Raw genomic sequence first — 20999 nt, forward strand, 5'->3', positions numbered from 1 at the left:
TGCCAGTGCACTACTCGTCCTGCTTAGTCTCCAAGACAAAAAAAAAGATTTACATTAAAATGAGATTATCCTTAGATTTTCTTATCTTTTTACCCTGAAACACTAACAGCTAAACATCACACTCAAGGAGGTGCATATGAATATATACTCTGAATCATCTAGAACATGCTGCACAGTTACAGTTGGACTGTTCACTTTTTCAAAACAAAGAAAGTGTCTTCCTCCTCCTTCCCACTCCCAAACCCCACAACAAAAGTCGAAATGAAGAGAGAACGGCAAGAGAGAAAGGGAATAATTTATTAGATTTCACAGGCAAACCAACATATATTTATCATATAAGTCTTGTGACAGTTTAAAGATATTTGGAATCTTTAAGATGAGAAAATTTATACTCTGCCTTAAATACTTTAGAAACACTACTACGCACAGTTCAAGAGTTGCGATGATTACACTGCTTCTTCCCCCAGCTTGATAATACTTGAAAGAGATGGAACACAAAAGGGACCTGGAACATCACAAAGGCATGTTAAAAGTAAGAACAACTAGAAAATAGTAGTGTTATGCTTTCTTTTGACAACTAAATTGAAAGATGCTTAGTATTTAGAAAAGAGCTGAATGTCTGAAAAAATGTGACTTAATAGATACTGTAATATAAAATTAATACAGCCTGTAAGTTAAACAATAATGTAATGTGAAACCCAGAAGAAAAATACAAGCCACTAGCAACAACACTACCTCAGTGCAGAGAACAATCTAAAAAAAACCAACAAAAAGGTACCAATGATTAATAGTTGATTAATAGTTCAATTCCAAGTACTTCATTGTGAAATACTGTTAGATTTTCTTCTCTACTCAAAAAAAGAAAAAAGTAAGGAATGTACAAACTAAGTCAACTACAGATTGTTTCTCATACAGCAGGACAACAATAATCATCAAATGAACTAAAATACTGGTCAACCCTTTAATATTATTAAGAATTGCACTGCAACATATTTTAACCAACATATTATTATTATTATTATTATTATTATATTTAAAGAAAACCAAGATGACATCCTCAGTGTGAGCTCAGCACAACTCCACGCACATCAGTGGAACACTTCTAGCTCATACAAGCTAAGGAATTGGACTACAAATTAGCAAGTTATATGACCTTTGAGGAAGAAGATGGAGGCCACCTTTTAGGACTGGGAACCTTCGTTGTGTCTATTCACGCAACACAGACAACTCACCAATTTATTTTTTTCCCCTGAAAAAGTGCCCTTGGCTTTTAAAATTACCAGATTAGTTCAAGCTCTAAAACATGTAAACTCCTCCCCACACCTACTCTATACAAAAACGTAGATGTAGTTCACTGCTACGGGAAACATTGCACAAAAAAAGGATACAACAAGAAAGGATACACTCTGCATGACAGTATTACTGCAGTATTTACGCAGGAATGTTTCTAAAGAAGAACAGCAGAATGTGGTTTAATTTTACTTGATTCTCAGTATTACATACACATAACTTTATGCTACCTATCAAAAGCAAATGTGCCTCTCTGATAAAACAGTTTTGACCTCTTATGAGATTTAATGAGGGCCGATGAGTCCACCAACACTAAACTCTATTAAAAAGTAAACACATTTTTTGATAACTTGAACTACTAGGACACCATCAGATTTTTCTGTCTCATTAATTCCCCTTCAAGTCTTTGCCATTTTACAGACTCACTTTTTCCATCAGGTCCAAAACCCAATCATGTTTCCATTCAATGCAGGCTTTCAAGTCACTTCTTCCCTATGAAGAAGCTGGAGACCTCTCAACACCAGTTTCTTCTACATAACCTTTCTCCCAAAAAGTTGTGGTTTAGCTACAGAAAAAATAGTCACCCCAAATACTAACTGAAATTTTTGCCAGTCCATCAAGGAAAAGACATTTCAGCCAGCAAGGAGTTACATAGTATTTTTTATAAACCTTATGTATTATTTTCTCTACAAAGGGTAAAACCTTTGGAGAGAAAATACTAAAAAATAATAAAAATACTTGCAATAACATTCATGGATTTAACAGCTTCTTCCTGGTTAGAAATAACCAAAAGTTTAACTTACATCAATTTAGTTGTTAAAAAAACAAACTACATTGAGAAACAGGATACAGATTAATATGAAGTCCCTCAAATGTTTGCATAAACTTGTTTATATGCATACTTGTTTCAAATGACATTCTGACACGGTTCTTCCTTACAGACTCAGATTTCTATCATGGGATTTTGCATCATAAATCAGCATCCATCAGGATATTCCAGTAGGAACAGGAAAACATAGTCATGCAGAAATAGGGTTCAGTTTCATCATTAGTTGGGAAGTGAAATAAATATTTTTAATTAAACCTCATGAATCCCTAGAAATCCGTATTAGTCTATGGCACATTCTGTGATCTTTACATACAAATGGTCAAGGTAAGGAAGAAGTTCTGCCCATGATACATTAAACCATCGACACCAAGGTAGCTCATGTAAGACTTCCAGGTACGCAAATAAGCCTTTCATAAGTACATGCTTGCTCTCTCTATAAAAAAGCTTCTGAGTTGACCATCAACATGATTAATAACCAAATAAGCACCTCATTATTTTCTTTATGTATTAGCAAAGTGAGAATTAGATTTAATGTACAAAATTAGTTGGGAAGACATGGAATTCCTAAAAGAATAAGCGTTCAGACTTCATTTATAAGGCTTTCCAATAGCTAAAATACTTCGTTTCCTTTTTGCATTTAAAGAAGCCTTAGTAATTTCTTCTTATTAGACACTGGATAAAACAATATAAATACAAGGTTTTTTCTAACAAGGAAGGAGTAAGAAACAAGACTGAAACATTCCCATAAACCCTTGTTCCTAATAGAATACTTTAGCCAAGGCTTAATTTGTCTCTCAATGACCAATACAGAAGAATACCTGTAAAAAAGGTGATCTTTAATTTGATAAAATAAAATACAGATTTTGCAAACTGCAAATTGATAACTCAAAATAGGAACCAGTAAGACCAAACAGCATCTCAGAAATGAGGGAAACAAGCTCAAATACAATCTGATGAAAAAATCCTTAGACAACTGACAGAACAGGAAACCTACAATTGAAGTAACTGTTATAAATAGAAATACTACCCTCACAATAACCATACTGCGGGGTCTCCAACCAATTTTTAAAAATCTAAAACAGCTGCTCACATCCTTTATTTCAAACTTTGGGGCTTTTCCCAAAGTAACAATGATCAAAATATCCAGATTAAAAACACATCAAGGATTAAGTAGAATGTTTCAGAAGTATTCAGTCTTTGAGCTTTGAGTTCATTTGGTCTTAGGTGGAGGCATAACCAGAGTGATGCCCAACTAATCTGTAATTAAGTTAAATGCCCTTTAAATTTGAGCTAGCTGATCTATCAGAGGGTGCAGATTGAGAAATAAGTGCTTCTAATTCTTGCACTAGTTGCTTCACATGCTAATTTGAGACAGTTCCCTACTCAAGCATTTTTAGTCCATGAAACCCCTCAGTTAAATTTAGAACTGATTTTGCTTGAATTACTCTCATATAAAGCAAATAATTAAGAGTAAGCAGTAGTGAACTAAAGCTGTATGACAGGAAATAAAGTTAAATAGTGATTACTTTCTGCTAAAAGTTACTTTCCCATCAAGTTTAGACAATAATGCCAAAAATCAACACCTATGCATTCCACAACAACGGAAGCCTTGATCAATGCACTTTCTGACACAACATCCTTTCCTAAATCAGACAAGTTTAAGGATGCTGCGCAGCACTAAGATCTGATTTTCCAAAGTTAGCAAAGCCAAAGGTCCTTTACAGAGCCAGCAGAAGTGAGTTTATTGCTGGAAACAGTTCTTCAGGATCGCTTTACAATGGCAGGGACAGAAGGGAAGGAGAAGAGAGGCAACTCTTTTCAAAGTCCAAACCCCAGAAGATTACTAAAAGTTAAGTGGTCTGCTTCCACAGAATTATTCTCTTTAGCTCCCCAGATTAAGGATTAGAGAAACTGACAACTATCCTAGGGTATCAGGACTAGTGGAACAGCAGTCTCCAAGTTTTTAAACAGAGGAAGAAGCAACATTTTAAACTTACACCAACTATATACCTTGCATTCTGGTTTTCTGATATAAGTGCACATTTAAGAAAAGAAAATTGTATGGAACATTTCACCTCCACCATCACTACTCCTAAAGAAGCCATTAAAAAGACAATATATAAAAACAAACAAAAAACCCCCAACAAAACAAATTAACAAAAAAACCCAGACTATTTTATTATTTTTATTTTCAGGCACAGAATCCATACCTTGTGCTGTGTTCTACTTTTTTCTTTTCCCTTCATTGGCATCCTGTTTTGGTCTAGCTGAACGAGCAAATTGCTGAGATTCTGTTAAGGACTACAAGTGTCAATGATAAACAGAAGCCAATCAAGAAGCAAAAAAGTATTATTTCAGCAAAAGATAGTTTAAAAAGTGGCCTTTATCGGTGAATCAGTTCTTCTACAGTATTAAACATTATAACAATAGTGTCTTAGACAAAGATTAGGACCTCACTGATCTGCAGTACTAAAAATTTTAAGAGAGCATGTCCTAGAGTTTACAATGCTAAGTAAATAAGGAGGACAAGCTGGGAATGGGTTAGGTGCAAACACATTAACTACAGCAGGATAAATGCTTCATATTTACAATCCTCCACTCCAGCATGTTAATTCTAGAACTTTGATGTCTCAGTAGGTATTTAGGAAGAGAAAAGCTAAATGGAACAGAGGTTGGAGTGAACGAAGAGTACAAAGAAAAAGTATGAAACATTTAAGTGAAAAATAAGAAAGGACTTCTAGACAAAAAACAGGGCAATGCAATCAAAAAGTGTAGAAATCCCAACGTGTTACACAGGCCCAAAAAGTAACTGACAGTTCCAGCTGGAGAAGCAGTCTAAATATAGACCACTGACCCTGACAGGAACATTCCTTTGCGTTCTTAATTCTGTAAACATGGGCTTAACCAAGTCAAAAAGCCTACTTAAATACAATGGTCATACAAGCTAAATTATCGTTTGTATTGTGTTTGCAGGATCACAGAGATAAGACCAGAAAAGACAGTATCATTGTCTTAAATAAAGCACATTTACTTTCCTATTTCAGAAGAGGTGCCTCTATATATTTTTTAGTTATCCTAAAATTAACAATAGTACATTATGCTATGCTGCCTGGTTTTCTTAAGGTATTTCCTCTTTCCACAGATTTCTAGTAAGTAGAACACCATGACAGCAAAACTAGAGATTGACAGGTTACAAAGAATATAATGTAAATGTTTGAAGAAAAAAAAGATACAACCACCATGGGTTTTTCAAATAAGACGTATCCATTTGCTTCTTTTAAAGCTTTAGCAGCTGCTTTTTCATTAGGAAGTCCAATGAAAGCCTGTCCCTTCATACGGCCTTCTTTCATCAAACGTATATCAAACCTAGAGGCAAAATTGAGAACTGGGAATTATTCATGTTTAACCACACTTTCGTATTTCACAGTACAAATACAATTCTCATGCTTCAAGTTGGAGAAATAGCAGAAATGGGAGCAGAGTCTACAAGCAAGAATTATGTCATTGGAGACGATTTTGCCTGGGGGAACCATTTAGTAAATAGCGGCGTTAGACTGCAGGATGGCAAACTGGTGTGCAACTGTAGTAAATATGACATATGCAAAATGATCAGATACACACAATCATCTACATTGTTCGTTCTGTGTCACTCAGCCAATAAACAGTAAATTTTGTAATGAAAATATAAGGGCAGAATAGTAGGGTCTTCAAGGCACTGTTCAAAAAAATTCTATTTCTGCACTTGTGATAAATGAAGATTTTCAGATTAAATATTTTTTCTTTATGCAGAAGCATAAAGAAAAAAGTAAAGATGACTAGTTTTTAAATCACAATTTTACCAGTATTAGAGAAGTTAACATAAAATGCTTAATTTTAACCAAATACCAAGTTAACTTACATATTTCGTTCTACTTCTGACTGGAAGTCAACATATCTTCCAAAAATGAACTTGAGATCCTGAAATTAAAGGGTAGGTATAAGAAGAAAGCCGATAAAAAGCCCTTTTGATAAATATTTACTTTGCTTGTTTACCTACCTTTTCTTGAACTTGTTTAGCTAAATTCTTCACATATATCCTGCAATTTGGATCACCTGGCTCATAGTTTTTGAAAACAGAAAATTTTTCCATTTCTTGATGACAGAAAAAGAGACAATATTTTAGCTCGTTTACTTACTTTGTGGTTTTTCTCAGTATAAATTAACTAAATTCAATATATGAACAATTAATAAAGAAAATACTTAAACTATTTGTTGCAACAAATCAAAGAACTATTATTAGATAGTTTATTCTCACAGTTATACCTTCTCTAGAAAGTCTGTTTTTTTCTAGATCCCTTCTAGAAATAAATTCTGATGGTATTTCATCATCCTCCTCTTCAGTTTCCATTTTATCATTCGAGCTAGGAGCTGGGAAAATCCTTCCAAAGCCTGTATTATTGATTTCTTCTGTGGCTACATAAAGGTCAACACATTATAATAAAGTGGTTTGTATGTTTATTCACAAGAGGAACAACAGCAAGCAAAAAAGTATACTCCTTTCAGTAATGTTTTAATATAGTAGACTTTGTAAAGCCATTTGAACACATCCTTAAAGAAATGTGTCTTAATCCCTGGTTTGACAAACACACCTGCTCTATATGGTCCTATAAAATCAACTGTACTACAAATAAAAGCCATGGCACATGCCAGTTAAGGTAAAACTAGCCTTGTTGTTCAAGCCTGTATCCATTTAAATGGTTTATCTAATTTTCATTCAAAGAAACTGTATATTATTGTAAAGTACCAAGAAACACGGACTGACCATAACCCTATAAGAAACCACCACACCTCATTGCTATTATCGCCCAGCATTTTTATAGCAGATAATCAGTGCATCACAGAGAAGGAGTTGGCAATCACTTGAATGCTGCTCTCTAAGAGCTGGAAAAGGAAAATCTGAAATTAGCCTGTTATATTCAATTACACTATGTAATACTGAGAATGCACTTGTAACATATTTGCCAAAAACACCGTAACATTTAAAAGGGAGTGCAATTCACCATAAACCCACAGATCACATAGAAGAGGAAGAGACCTTTAGATCCTTTACGTACCAAAGCACAGAGTTCTGTGCTTTAACATGGGAAAAGCAGCAAATGCAAACAAGATGCAAGTTGATGTTCTTAAACCCTGATGTATACTATTTATGAAAGCTCCAATACAAAAGAAAAGAAAAGAATTCCCTGGCCTAAATTTCAGCAGCCTTCTACACAGTGAAACCACATGAATTTAATATTAACTATATTTGAAGTACAAATTCTCTTACCATTTTTTTCTTCTTTTTCTGAGTTTATCTGAAGAACAGCTGGGATGTCAGTAGTAATATGGAACTCAATTTTTTTATGACCTACGTGCTGTGGCTGCTCAAAGACATCTGAAGGTGACAGTGTAGGGTGCAAATTACTGTTTAAAACAACAACATGTTAATTAGAGATTCAGACACTGATGAACGCATAGTCAAATACAAGATTTCTTCCAGATAGATTTTATGCTGTTGTTTACCACAAATACATGAGTTCTCCATTTCATAAATTTCATCCAGTACAGTTCAAGTTGATTAAAACACTGCAAATACAGTAGATATGGCTGGCAGTGAAAGCAAAAACAAGAATTACATACCACATTACAGTATAGACAGGCACTTATGAAAAACTTTATCAGTAACTTAAATACGAAAAATAAATGGCCTTGCTGCTGCTCTCACATAGCGTATAAAATATACCAAATTTTCAAAAAATATAGCAAATCACTTGGAGGAAGAAGAATGCTATTAGTAAAGATGCATTCACAATTGATCATCACTACATAGAAATACTACGCTGGTTATCTACTGTGCCATAGTACTGCAGTTTCAAAAACCAAACTTATTTTAAACCAAATCAGTTTTTAGTCTTTCAATATCATCCTTTTTTTTTATTTTAAATTTTTATTGTAACAAGTATCCCAAACAATAAATCCAGATTGCTTCTGTCAGAGCTGTGATACAAAATCGTTTCTCTTTTTTATGAAAAAGGGATTTTTATTAGTTTTATAGCAAGAGAAACACAGAGCTTGAACCAGGCACACTTTACAGATTAAGGTTGTTGAGCAGACTTGAGTTCAAATTATATGAAAATTTGGATCTTTAGAGCAATAAAACCAAGCATGAGGATAAGGAAGACCAACTCCACTACCAAATTTACATATCAGTGAAGAATGCTTGTTTTAGAACAGCAACACTAAAGCAAACGTGATACAGAGAACGTAATTTAATAAAAGGAATTTCTGAGAAAGTGCAAAAACCACAGAAATAATACAAACCTGTGGGGAGTACACACGGGAACATTCAATAAGTCTTTAATTCTTTGCTTTTTTCTAACACCACGCTTCTTTGTGTTTATTGGTCTTTTAGGCTGAAGGGTTGCTAATTCCATCAACTTGGTCATTCTATTTTAAACAAAATTTAAAAAAGAACCAAAGTGGTTTATCATTTATTTGAAAATACTCATTTGGAAAACCCTTCCCCCTTCCTCAAAGCCCCTGAAATACAACTTTTCAGCATACGGTTGTAAATCTAGCTACCTTAAGACAGAAACTACATTAATAAACTATTAACACATAGAAAATCGATATACACAGAGCACTTAAGTGACCGATCAAAATCATAATGAGTTCAGTGACGCCCCTTCCTTCCCAAACCATGCACCTAATTAGGACACTGAAGCTGTAGAAATGCTAAGAAGCCCCAAGCTGAACCTTTTTTTTATAATACTATTTCCACGCAACAGGAGTGCCTTTTTCCAAATGCATGTATTTTTCCGAATATAGCACAGGGACTTTCTGATTTACTTTTCAGTTTAAATAGCAAATAAAGAAAATTGCTTCTTCGTTTAGTATTAGTTTAAAGGTTAAAAAAACCCCAGCTATGATGTAATTCAGTCCCAAAACTGCAAGAGAATCCTCAGCACACACAACCTCCATTATTATTACTCCTAGCAATACACACTGATGTACAAAGAACATTTTGGAAGTCAGAGTGTACATATGATTCAGGCTGAGTAGTTTACTCAGTAAAGATGTGGAAAAATGAAGACTCCAGAAAACAAACTAATTATTGCTTCCTTATATCTGCACTCTCTCTTCATTCTGAGTTTTTATTTTTTGGACATGAGAACACATGATAATTTGCATACCATTTGGCCATTTTCCCTTTTACCGTGATTCAAAACAGCACTGTCCTTCAGTTTTTAAGTCACTCTGGAGTTTCCTTAAGCATCTGGAAAGATTATCTATATACTACAAACATTAACAGATTCCACCATTTGCTGAACAAAAAAGCTAGAAAAGTAAAACCACCACTCTAAAAGAGCCCAAAAGCTTGCACACGACTGTAAAATGTATACCTCTCCTTTTCCTCCTCATTATCACTTTCATATTCTGATTCATCTCCACTAGATAGTGGCTCTTCTTCCTCTTCAGGCAAAGGAGGCTCTTCAGGAGGCAGAGGTGGGATTGGGGGAGGTGGCACAGGCACTGGTAAATACTCTTCATACTAATTATAGGAAAAAGTTTAAAAAAGTAACTAAATGTTTTAAGAAAAAAAAAAATCGCAAATCTTGTTTTCCTTTACATAACAAAAACAGTCAAAGCAGTAAACTAGAAGATGACAAGCATTTTATTAAAGTATGTTTATAGGGATCTAGATGCTAGTTCACTAAACTACTTTACTAAAGAAAACTTTCCACAAGAAAAAAAAAATTGCTGCCTTCTGAAGGGTAACAATGAATGGTTTCATTCTTTTAATTTGAGGAGTTAAAAAATAGCAACCATGGCCCTGTTGTTGTGGTGTTTTAGGTTCCCTCAACCCTGTCTTTTTCAAAAAACACCCTGGAGACAGAGCAAGTTAAATCCAAACGCACTGTACAATCTCATTAACAATCTGAATCAAAACTCCAAAGAAACACACGGATCAAAGAACTTAACACATCTTTGTAAGGCAATTGGTTAATGGTATTCTTTATTTCCTGTACCTGTAACATGATGCTATAACCTCCTTTTTTTATACTGAACAGTTTGAAATATTCCAGTGCTACTGTCATACATGTATATTTCTTTGTTCTAAACATAGTTAAAAAGATTTCTTCAGAAGACTAACATGCATATCTTACCCAATGAAATGCAGCAGTATTTGCTCTCCTCTAGAGATTTCTCCAACTTTTAGAAATTTGAACTTAGATCTCCTACCATGTTGCTAACATTTTAAATTGTGAATTCATTTTACAGTACTTAAAACATATATTAAAAAAGTTACCATGGGAGGGCGAGCAGTAATTGGTCCAAAAGGTGGAGGAAGATTCATTTTATTCATCAGATGAAGTACCTGAAATGATTCAAGATAAGATTTCCTTTAAATAAATAAATAAAAAACTAAATTAAAATAGTTCCTTGCTAGGTATCATAGTCAATAACTTCTGGCAGGTGTAAATCAGCATAGTTTTAGTGAAGACACGACTACCTCAGTTATTAAACGATGTGAAAGCCTGCACTTGAGATCCAACATTAATGGTAAATATAAGCAACACCATAAAAAGGCTAATCAAAAAAAGCAAAGCAAGTCACATCTAATTAGGACGATCGTGTCCAGTTAAGTTTTCAGTGTCAATGAAGTAAGTAACTTCTGGTCAATGAAATCTTACTATCTCAATATAGTAAAAAATTAACATTGGTTAACACTGTCACAGGAAAACTAACTTAATATTTACTATGACAAAAATTATTTCTGTGGCTAATTAAAAGAGGAAAAAAGAGATGTTTTTATTTTTGTACTTTCTTTTTTTGCCATTTTTTACTTACCTGGACATAAAATTTGGGCACGCTTGCCAAGGCATTTGCTATATTTGCTAGAATTGTACTTGAAGGTGGTGGATACAAATATTTGAGGCAAGAATTGATGGGAAAGGTGAGGCTGAGGAACAAAGATTAAAAACAAGACATCTTAGTACTATTGCCACATGACTGATAAAAATTAATGATCACTTGAGGTTTAACTATTCATTACATGTGAAGTATCACTGAAATATTATTATTTCCCCTAGAACAGTTTTGGGCCACTTACATTATGTCTGTAACATCAGGAAACCGTCCCCTAATGCATGACAGACTTACTGGGCTTGAGCACAATGAAAGTACCAACACATCCAGAAAGCCTAAAAGCGCACAGAAACAATCAAGATGTCCAAAACCAAAAGCAGAGTAGAGGATGCTGTACAAACATCATAAACTCAATGCTGGATTTATTAGCTCAAAAAGAAATTTATTCTTCATGTATGCAAAAATGCAAATGGGGGGAAAAAGAACAAGAAACCTCTGGAAAAACAAAAGTCAACAGTATTCTGCTATTAACACTGGGACAACCTATCCAGTCCTCAAACTCTTCCTGAGAAAGCAATGCATAGTGCTAGGCTATTATGCAATCCACAGATCCATGGTTCACAGCACCAGTCACTACTCAACTGTGAGGGTTCTAAACTTAAAGAACTAAAATTTCATCTTTATGACAATTCCTACAGCTATGCATGTAGGACAGTAGCATACTATAAAACAAAACAATGCAGTATGCTGCATTCCCTCTTGTTCAACAGTGCATAACACTTATTCTAAAATAAACAGTAACAGAATAAAATAATTAAGACAAAAAAACCACTAACCCATGGTTGGGTGCAATTCCATTCTCTATTTTAACACAGCTTGGTTCTTTCTTCTCTTCTTCTTTCACTGCTTCTTCTGAACTGAAAATTAATTTAGCATTAATTAAAACAGGGCAAAATTTAAGTGCCTTACATAATATATGAACTATGTTTAATCTCATCTATTAAAAAAATATAAGAACTAGATTAGTATAGCATTTTTAATCTTTTATCAATGGCATTACTACAGCCATTATTAATACTTAATAATTAATACATGTGGATAATTATAGTAGCCAGACTTCTAAAATAAATATTTATGCAGATTTAAGTAAGTCTCCCTATATTCAAACACTTCTGACTTAAATCTAGTCACAGGAAAAGAACTAAAATTATTTCATGTTACTCTCTGTTCAGAGACTGTATAAAAGCAAAGGTGTTAAATTATTTATTTGTTCATATTCAGAGAGTGGAATAAATAACTTAAAACCTCTATAGTTGATTTTAATTAAGCGCTATCACATTGCTTCTATCACTTAGTTACATATGACACAAGTAAACTTGAAAGCTTAACTATGCGGTTTATTTTTTTAATTAAGTACTTGACAGACAATTGAAACCCAAACCATCACAGTTCTTGATCACACTAGCATTAGGATTCATTGATTTTTTTTTTTTACTTTTAAATATTACATATTCTTTAATTATATGAAGAGAGACTCGGACAGTTTTATGTTTGTTCTGCTCGTGCAGGCTAGATACCTGCAAATGCTGAAGTCAGTGGCTGTAATAGTCTTACACAGTTACGCAGCTCTCAATTCTGCCTGACTCTTGACTAAATTAGAAAGAAACATCAGGAAAGCACTGCATGCTCTGTTTAACAGCAAAAGAAAATTATAATCCTGACACAAGGAAAAGTAGAAGAGTGTTTTTTAAACACAGGGAACCTGTGCAACACAGAGGTCAGCTTACACAGACTGAAGTCATGCTCTGTAAATGAGAACAAACAGGACCATCTGCTGATTAAAGATACTTATAGCTATAGGAATAAGGATAGGAATTATTTCATGATGATACTGAATGAAACAATACTAATGGGAGGAATGCAGTCACTTATCTATAGATCTGAATCTGCCTGTTAACACTTCTAAATGGTTACAATTTATCCTTTGACTTAATAGTACTACAAAAGTATTGTGAATACAAAATTTCCTTTCCTTGACCACAAACACAGAAACTAAATTATTACACACATACCTTTTACACTTCTCTGAGACAGAAGGCTGGCTAAGTACCTGCACACTATCTTGCTCCTTTGCAAATTCAACCACTAAGGTGTGACCTAAAAGTTTCAGCTGATGAAGTCTTGACAAAGCCTTCAAAAAATTATAATGGAGAAAAGAAAGAAAGGGAAGAGGAAAAGCATCAGAATTATATCAAAGTATAACAGTTTTTCTTTGGTTGGTAAACTAGCCATAGGATACCATCCCAACTGCTTTAAGCTAAGTCTGTGGCACTACAGACTCAGGTAGTTCCGCACGGTTCCTGCCTTCACAGCCCTGCTTTTAGCGAGACTGCTCCCTTAACAATGATACTTACTACGCAGCCTAGTAAAGCTCTGATTTCAAGTAACCAACCTCTTGCTCATGAACTAAAAACATGCTGAAGTCCACTAGTAATAGCTGGGAATTTTAAAATCAAGGTTCTTAACAGCAACACAAGGAAGCTCCAGCATTCTGCAAGTCCAGACCCTGACAGGCTGCTAACAATTGACACAAAGTAACCTAAGTTCACCACTGTTCACCTCACATAGCCTTTGTAACTTTTTTGAGTAGTACTTTAGAACATGGCCTAAAAAAAATAAAAGCCACGCCAAAAAAACACAACAGGGCATAAGAAGGAAATTCAGGACACAGGCTTTTTACCAGATCCATATTTAAAAAGCGTTATTAGTATTACCTTTTTGGCATCCACGTCCCCCATTAACATGGTAGTTTTCTTTTTCTTATCAAAGTTGGGCATTCAAGACAGTCTTGAATTGTATACATCACTATATCTGAATTTTATGGCAAATACGCAATTATGCAGGAGACAAGTAGATTATGTTTGGTTTAGTTTATATATAAATGCACACACCGCCTAGACAAGGCCCTGAACAGTCTCGACTCATGTAAGTTTGCCGTACTCTAAGTGCCAGGTTGGATCAGATGACTTCCACAAGCCCTTTCCAACCCACCTTTCTTATGACTCTACAGAAGTGTTTGTTTTATCAAATCCTTCAAGCAGCCCCTGAAACAGAATTCTAATATTACATTGTTCTGTATTTTTTCCCCAACACTGAGTACTAGACAATGTGTAAAACATTTTCGAGCACAACTGGCAATTCAGAAAAGTACTTTGCTAAAACATTCGATAAGAAACTCAATACAAACCTTCACAGCTGCATTTTCACTGGGAAAGGTAGCAAAAGCAGTATGTTTCTAGAAAACAAACAAAAAAAATTGTCATACTGAATTCAAATCAAAAAAGGTAAGAAATTGCATGTAAAACATACACCCACAAGTAATTCCTAAGTTTAAGTTTACGTATTTGAAAGCTTCCAGTTGGTAGCCATCAAACTCCCATGTGGGGCAAAGGTGAAGGACTAGAGAACATTTTTCTTAAGAATTTAGGACAAGCACCTCCTGCAGTCAAAAAGATAGGAAATCAGCAGTTTGAGGAATACAGAAAAACAGTATTTTTTTTTCTAGTGAGGAAAAGCCATCCTAAACTGCAAGAAAGTACGTATGGATAAAAAGTTCAATTCCCTTTTCAAAAAAGGGAATTTATTTCAGCATCTCTCATCAGAACATTTTCATCAAAGCAACTCCTAGAAGTAATACTTTTCCTGCGACAAAACTCATAACTATCATTGTGCTCTGAAAGTTTGAATGGTTTCTAACTAACATTTTCCCTTATTTTTGAAGTTTAAAAAAAACCTTAAGCTTTCCAAATTAGATCAAATCCTCACAGAAGACACAGTTCCAGTTAAACTTAAATTTGTTTTAACAAACTTTATTATTTCATCTTGCCACTACGTGATTCGGTATTAAAAAACCAAAACGTTAATACTGTTATAAGAGCAGCTATCAGTATAATCATTGTAAGAACGTCAGTATTTTTACTACCCTATAAAAAAAGCATGACCTTGACACAAGACGTGGGCATCATTTATCTGCAGTTCTGCAGGAATACAAGGCTCCTTCCAAGCAGAATTCGTCACCAGACAGATACTTGTGAAACTGCGTCCCTACATCTACCAACAGACCCTTCGGCACTGCTTCTCCTCAGCCTTGTTCCTAACAACAAGCGAGGCCAAAGCTGTGGCCTAGGGCACAGGACTTGCAGCCGCTGGGGAGACGGGACCCCCGTGTCAGACGCTCTCCCGACCGCCACGCCTCGGCCCAGCGGTGCTCTCCTGGCGCGCAGGGCCACCGCGCCGCAGTCCGCTCCGCCCCGGCTCCGGCCCGAGCGGGGAGGAGGAAGAGCCCTGACCCGACAGACACGCTCACCCCCTCCCTGTGGCCCGCTCCGCGCCGCTGAGGCGCGGCAAACGGCCCAGGGCGGCGGCAGGTGTCCCTGCCGCCCCCGCCGCCCGGAGCCGCCCCGGGCCCCGGCCCTCACCAGCCGCCCGTGGTCCGACAGGACGCGCACAGACACCGCCCCGAAGTGCTTCAGCAGATCCTCCTTCTCCGCCGCCGTCAGCTCGGCGGACAGGTGCCGCACCAGCAGCGTCCGGCCCCGCCGCCGCGCCACGCCGGGGTGAGGCGGGACGCCGGGGTGAGGCGGGCCGGCACCCAGCCCCACGCCGGCCGACCGCACCTCCTCACCGCCCGGCGCCGCCATCGCAGGGCCAGGGCAACAGCCGCGCGCAGCCGGAAGCAAGGAGACAAATCGCGCGAGAGCTGAGGCGGGGTCTTGGGCCTCAAGTCTCGCGAGACTGGCGGCCCGGCGTGATGGGTTGTCCTAGCGGGAAGGGCGGGAAGCGCCTGCTGAGGCGTTGTTGCGGGCGCGGCGGGGCGGCGGGTTCGGGACCTGCCGCCCCGCCCCGGGCCGGGCCTGGCGCCGTGCTGGGGATCCGCTGGCAGCTGGGGGGCGGAAAGGGGCGCCGCGGTAAGCTGCTGTGGCAGGCTGCTGTGGCTGGCTGCTGTGGCTGGCTCTGCCGTTCATCTGGCCCGTATCCTGACGGGCGGCCGGAGCAGCAACCTGAGCCAGCCGGCGGGGTCTGCCCGCCCCCTCGGTCTCGCTGGTGGCGGGCTGCCCGTGAGCCGCCCTTTGGGGCCGTGTCTCTGTCAGGTGATGCCTTACACAGATGACATACAGAATTTGCCTTAGTCAAATCTGAAATAATGCTCCAAAGAGAGAGATGACCCTTCCCTTCTTCCCCTCCCTTAACAGTTAAGAGCTTGTCTTCAGACTAAATTGTACGAAGTGGTATTGCTTTAAAAATACCATTCTCGTTCGCCTTTAGCTGGAGAGACTTCTCTTTTCCTCCTGCCACTTTGCCTGAACAGCAAGGTATTAAGATCTTTCTGCCATAGACATTAATATGCTGCTTCAGGATAGCAGCTGCATTTGGCCAAGGCAAGCAGCGTGGGTGAAGCACAGCCACAATTACAACCTGTGATTACGGGCATGAGTCGGGATTCTGCAGCATGACTAGAGAGTATGGAGGCAGTTACCAGCCAGCTGCTACTGCAACCAGACAGGCTGATCCAAAGCCTGCCTTTTTTTCTGAGGCCAGAGGCTGTCATCTGAAAACAGGGGAAAAAAATCCCCCAACCTGACTGATGAAATCTCAGGTCTTGCCATATCTAATTAGCTGGTTGCCGGCTGGCAAAAGCACCACCTGCTTAGATGACTATTTCCACTGGCTCTGGGTCTGACAGAGCCATAGTGCCTGATGCCGCTGGGCAGAGCCTGAAGGACTTGCCCTGCCGCAGGGCAGCTAGAGCACAGCGAGAGACCCAAGTTCTGGGACCGGCGGCTGGAGTGCACTGAAGCCAGCCACAGAGAAAACATGTTTTGTAGGCTGTGCAGTGTACCTGGTGAATAGGGAATGATTGTTTATTGTATCTTTCAATAGGAAAAATAAGGCCTTCAGTCCATAAAGTCCTCAAGAATGCTGCTTCTTAAAGAGTGATGATGGACCTGGCACTGTATGTGCAGTACACCTGAAGGGTCTTAGGCCATGCTCATTTCGTGACTGAACACTGACAATTTGGGGAAAGATCTGGCCATTGTGGGTTGTCACAGTGGTCTCACTGAGTAGATCAGATGACAGTCCAAGTTCATCCAGATGGGCTTGGGAAGGAGTTGGGAAAAAAGACTGGGGAAACACAGGATGTTGAAAAGGGATCTAGGAGAAAAGCAGAAACTTAGCAGCAATTTCTTACAGGATCCATTACTGCATTTTTGTTGCTGTCGTTAGTATATAAGCTAGGAAATATCTATGAACTTGGAAACAGGTGGAAGAATTGGCACAGTATGGAAATAGGGCAGTGTACTTTCTCTCTTGATGACATCAGCAGTACTGTTTTTTTCTGAGGCTGTTGAAACTTTAAAAGTAACACTGGCTGGTCCAGCAAGTTCTGTGTGTGGCTTGTGGTTTGTATAAAATTCAGAAGACTTTCTGGGGTATGCTGGTCAACATGCAATTGTAGCAGATGGGAGCATCAGGACTGCAATAGCAAGTCTGGCGGCTGTGCTGCTGCATCCTGTTTAAATTGGCCTGACTTTTAGTTCACTCCTGGGTAATGACATAGGAGAACTTTTTATGCAGCAGGTCTGTGAAACTTGTAGGCAAACCAAACTTCCCTGTTTCCCTTGTAGTTCTCTAGTACATTCCAATTATTAATCTTCACATCAGTCACCAGATGGTGCAATAATGATATAACTTAAAATATGTTTTCCTCTCAGAACTAAGAAATACTGTTCTCAGTTCCAGTCAGGGTAGGCTGAGAAAAATATGTATTTTCTAGTGATGTTGAACACTAAAGTGACAAGAAAAATTTCACTGGAAACAACTGTAATATCTCATGGCTGTTCAGACCACCTGTCCCTCTCAGCACAGAATCCCCCTCAAAGAAAAACAAAAACTTTTTTAAAGTCTGTTCACCCTGATGGACCAGGCTGCTGAAGCTGAACATCCCTAGAACAGAGGTTTAACAGAATATCATGCAAGTCAAGGCGATAAAAATGGGCAGGTTTTTTTTCCTAAGATGCAGAAAGCAAAAAAAATTTTTTTTTTCCCTTTCTCTCCCCCTCATCCCCACATTCAAAACAGATAACTAATGTGTTACTTTTTTTTACTTTGCAAGATGTTAAATTTGTGGATGCCAGAACAATAGGGTTCCTTAACACAAATGCATCATGTTTTTGTGTTGAAATTCTAGATTTAGGAGTTCTTTGCTTATACAGAGAGAAATTTCAATGCAAGTCTTTTAGTAATACCAGTATGAGTCAGAACTACAGACTTATTCAGGTCAGAAGAGAAGGAGATCCTTTTGTGAAGATCTCTAGTCCAGCCTCCTGCTCAAAGCAGGGTCAACACTGAATTCCAACCACATCACTCAGGACTTTCTCCAGCCTGGTAGCAAAAGGCCCTAAGGGTGAAGATTCTACAGCCTACACAGACAAGCTTTTCCACTCCTTAATTAACCTCCCAGTGATTTTTTTCTCCCCTTTTATCCAGTTGGAAGTGAGTGTGTTTGTATAAATGTATGGTAACTCCATAAAGACGAAACTTCAAAATTCCCAATTAAAATTTATTGAGTTGGTAAGAAATACAAGTGGGGGGGGGGGTGGTGGTGAATCAAGAAAGCTGGCTTTGCAGAATACCCTGATGTTTTGCACACCATTCATTACCCACCCCATACAGTTGTCCATTAGTGACATCAAATCAGCAGTGGCCAGGGGCAGATACAGTTGTCCAAAGTAATAGAAGTCCAACTCAGCCTGTCCTTTACAGTTATTTATGAAAGCAGCAAATCAGTGACATATTGAATGATAAACCGGTTTATTTAAGTTTATAAAAAAAATATGTAAGGGTCCACTTGAAACACATGAGTTTACTTTTGGATGGTATGAGTTAGCAGGCTCACAATTTTTTTTTAAGTACTTATCTGAATCCTTAAACAGGAAAAGGCGAGCATTGTTGTGAGAGCAGCAATGCTACTGTTTCTTGGAGCAATTAAGATACACAAAGATGCTGTTAGATCATCATCCTGATAAAGTGAGACCAGAAAGAGGCTAGATGTTGAAGAATAGCTGCAGTATGGGATTTCTAGACCCTGCTGTTATCATTATTGACTATGTTTGTTTGTTTTTATATATGCCTCTAGGTATTTTCTGTTGTCTCCAGTAGATGTTCCATTTCGCTGGACACAAGCAAGTTCTGAGTGAGGAGACAAGTAGCTGTGTTAGCATGAAGATAAGCCCAAGGTAGTATGGCTTGTTTTACCTTGTCTACAAAATACTGTATACCCATATACTTAAATGAATCTCCAAGGGCAACCTAACATTTTGGAACTCTCCTGTATGGCTAGGACCAGAAAGGCTACCAGAAGCAGAGTTTTAAATGGCCCCCAAAACTGGTTGCACAATCCACAGAATAAATAACACTGTATAATGGGGTCAAATTCTTTCATTAATGAAATTGCATATTAGAGTTAGCACTACAGAAAGACTGTACAATTGAATTTACTAACTCCTCTGGTTTTGCATTCATCCTTTAATGACACAAGAAAAAACCCTTTAGATTACAACAGCAGCAACTCCAAATAACCTTAATTCAAGTTCCTTTCCCCAGAAAGAACAGTCAGAACTTTTAATACAATTTGAGAGGCTGTCAGAAAAGGCTTTTTTAAGGAAAATAATCACTAAAGGGAAGAAAAAAATGCTTTCCTCAGTTATTCTTTTCAAATAGTACAATTGCTTTTCTCATTTTTTTTCCCCTCCCTTTAATGAAACACATGAAGGACTTTTGTTACTCTCTCTATATTCTGTACATTATTCAGACTGGCAACTGGAATTCCAGTATCAGAATAAGGAAAGCGTTGTCCTTGCACACTGAGAAGCCTCAGCAGCAAGTTCTAATTGCTTTACTTTTTAAAGAAAGTTCACAGAGTTCGTTCTAACAGTGGTGCCTTTTGCCTTTCTTTCCCTGTGCAGTTGTGTTCTGGTTACTTTTCCTCCACGCCTTTCTTTGAATAAAAATTTTTGTAACAGCATCTGCATGTTTAAGCAAGTCTTGCAGCACAGGAGTAAGAAGCCATTTAGTGTAACACTTTCTCTTTATAATAAAGTGCTACCTGTTAGCAGTGAAGTGTCAATCAAAACAAATTACCTTTCATTCAGTATGTTGAGGGGAAGAACTACATGCCACATTATCCATTTTCAAAGTCAGTTCTCAGGTTACATGTCTAATGCTAAGGTGATGTATTTCATATCTTAAAGCAAGTGTCAACAACCTTTCAGGTGAAAGTATAATACACCTCTGCATAAGCTGAATGTCTGTTTTTTTACCCACAGGGGATCAGGTTCAGGACCAATGCCTTATTGTGTGTTATACTTGTAGGCAAGACACTTAGTCTCTTTTTCCACCAAATACAATCAATACCTTATATGCAAGTACAACTTCATTCTAGATCTTTGGGCTATAAGTTTTCAGACATGCTGCCTTATATTGAAATGGAGAGCCTGTACACTCAGTTATACACTGCCATTCCAGAAGGAATTGATGTTTTGCTTTCAGCAAAGCTGTTTGACACTGCGAGATCTGGCAGTTGCAATCTGCCATTTCCCCTCTTTCTGTCCCTCCTGCCTTGTGGAATGGTATCTATAGTTATGTATTATGTGACAAAAAATAGCTAGGGGAGGGGGATTCTTTGTTTTCCTTCAGAAAGAGGAATGTATAACAAGCAAATGGCTTTTAGAATAATATCCACAGGAATATCATTTTAGTTCTCCATTTAGTTGCAAATTTGGCACTTGTCAAAGTTCATTCTTTTACCCTCATCCTGGTTTTTTAATTAATATATTTTCTCCCTTATTTCAAAAGTCAAAGAGACTTAATTTAATCAAATACTGTCTAGTATAGGACATTTATTACCTGTTAATTCATCACGTAGGATTTG

At 37.7% G+C, this 20999-nt stretch overlaps 1 protein-coding gene across 1 annotated transcript; it reads right to left on the reverse strand.

Moving 5' to 3' along the window:
* Positions 1-317: 317 nt before the first annotated feature.
* RNPC3 (RNA binding region (RNP1, RRM) containing 3) lies at positions 318-15708 on the reverse strand. Its single transcript, XM_059821958.1, has 15 exons — positions 15487-15708; positions 14256-14303; positions 13081-13199; positions 11845-11925; positions 10991-11102; positions 10449-10517; positions 9541-9689; positions 8459-8584; positions 7427-7561; positions 6422-6585; positions 6156-6250; positions 6018-6076; positions 5353-5485; positions 4330-4402; positions 318-505 (listed from the first exon to the last, which is right to left on the reverse strand). Exons 1-14 carry the CDS (start codon positions 15706-15708, stop codon positions 4343-4345), a joined length of 1572 nt encoding a protein of 523 aa, XP_059677941.1. The 3' UTR covers positions 318-505; positions 4330-4342.
* Positions 15709-20999: the final 5291 nt, after the last annotated feature.

Source organism: Gavia stellata, chromosome 10 (genome assembly GCF_030936135.1).
Source record: "Gavia stellata isolate bGavSte3 chromosome 10, bGavSte3.hap2, whole genome shotgun sequence".
NCBI classification, from domain to species: Eukaryota; Metazoa; Chordata; class Aves; order Gaviiformes; family Gaviidae; genus Gavia; species Gavia stellata.

Bases quoted from the DNA above. Each gene is read 5' to 3' on its own strand.
- RNPC3 (XM_059821958.1), bottom strand. From the start codon at position 15,708: ATGGCGGCGCCGGGCGGTGAGGAGGTGCGGTCGGCCGGCGTGGGGCTG. The intron at 11,103-11,844 runs GTTAGTGGTTTT...TTTGTTCCTCAG, and splicing joins GGAATTGCACCCAACCATGG to CCTCACCTTTCCCATCAATT. The intron at 10,518-10,990 runs GTAAGTAAAAAA...GAATCATTTCAG, and splicing joins TGCCCAAATTTTATGTCCAG to GTACTTCATCTGATGAATAA.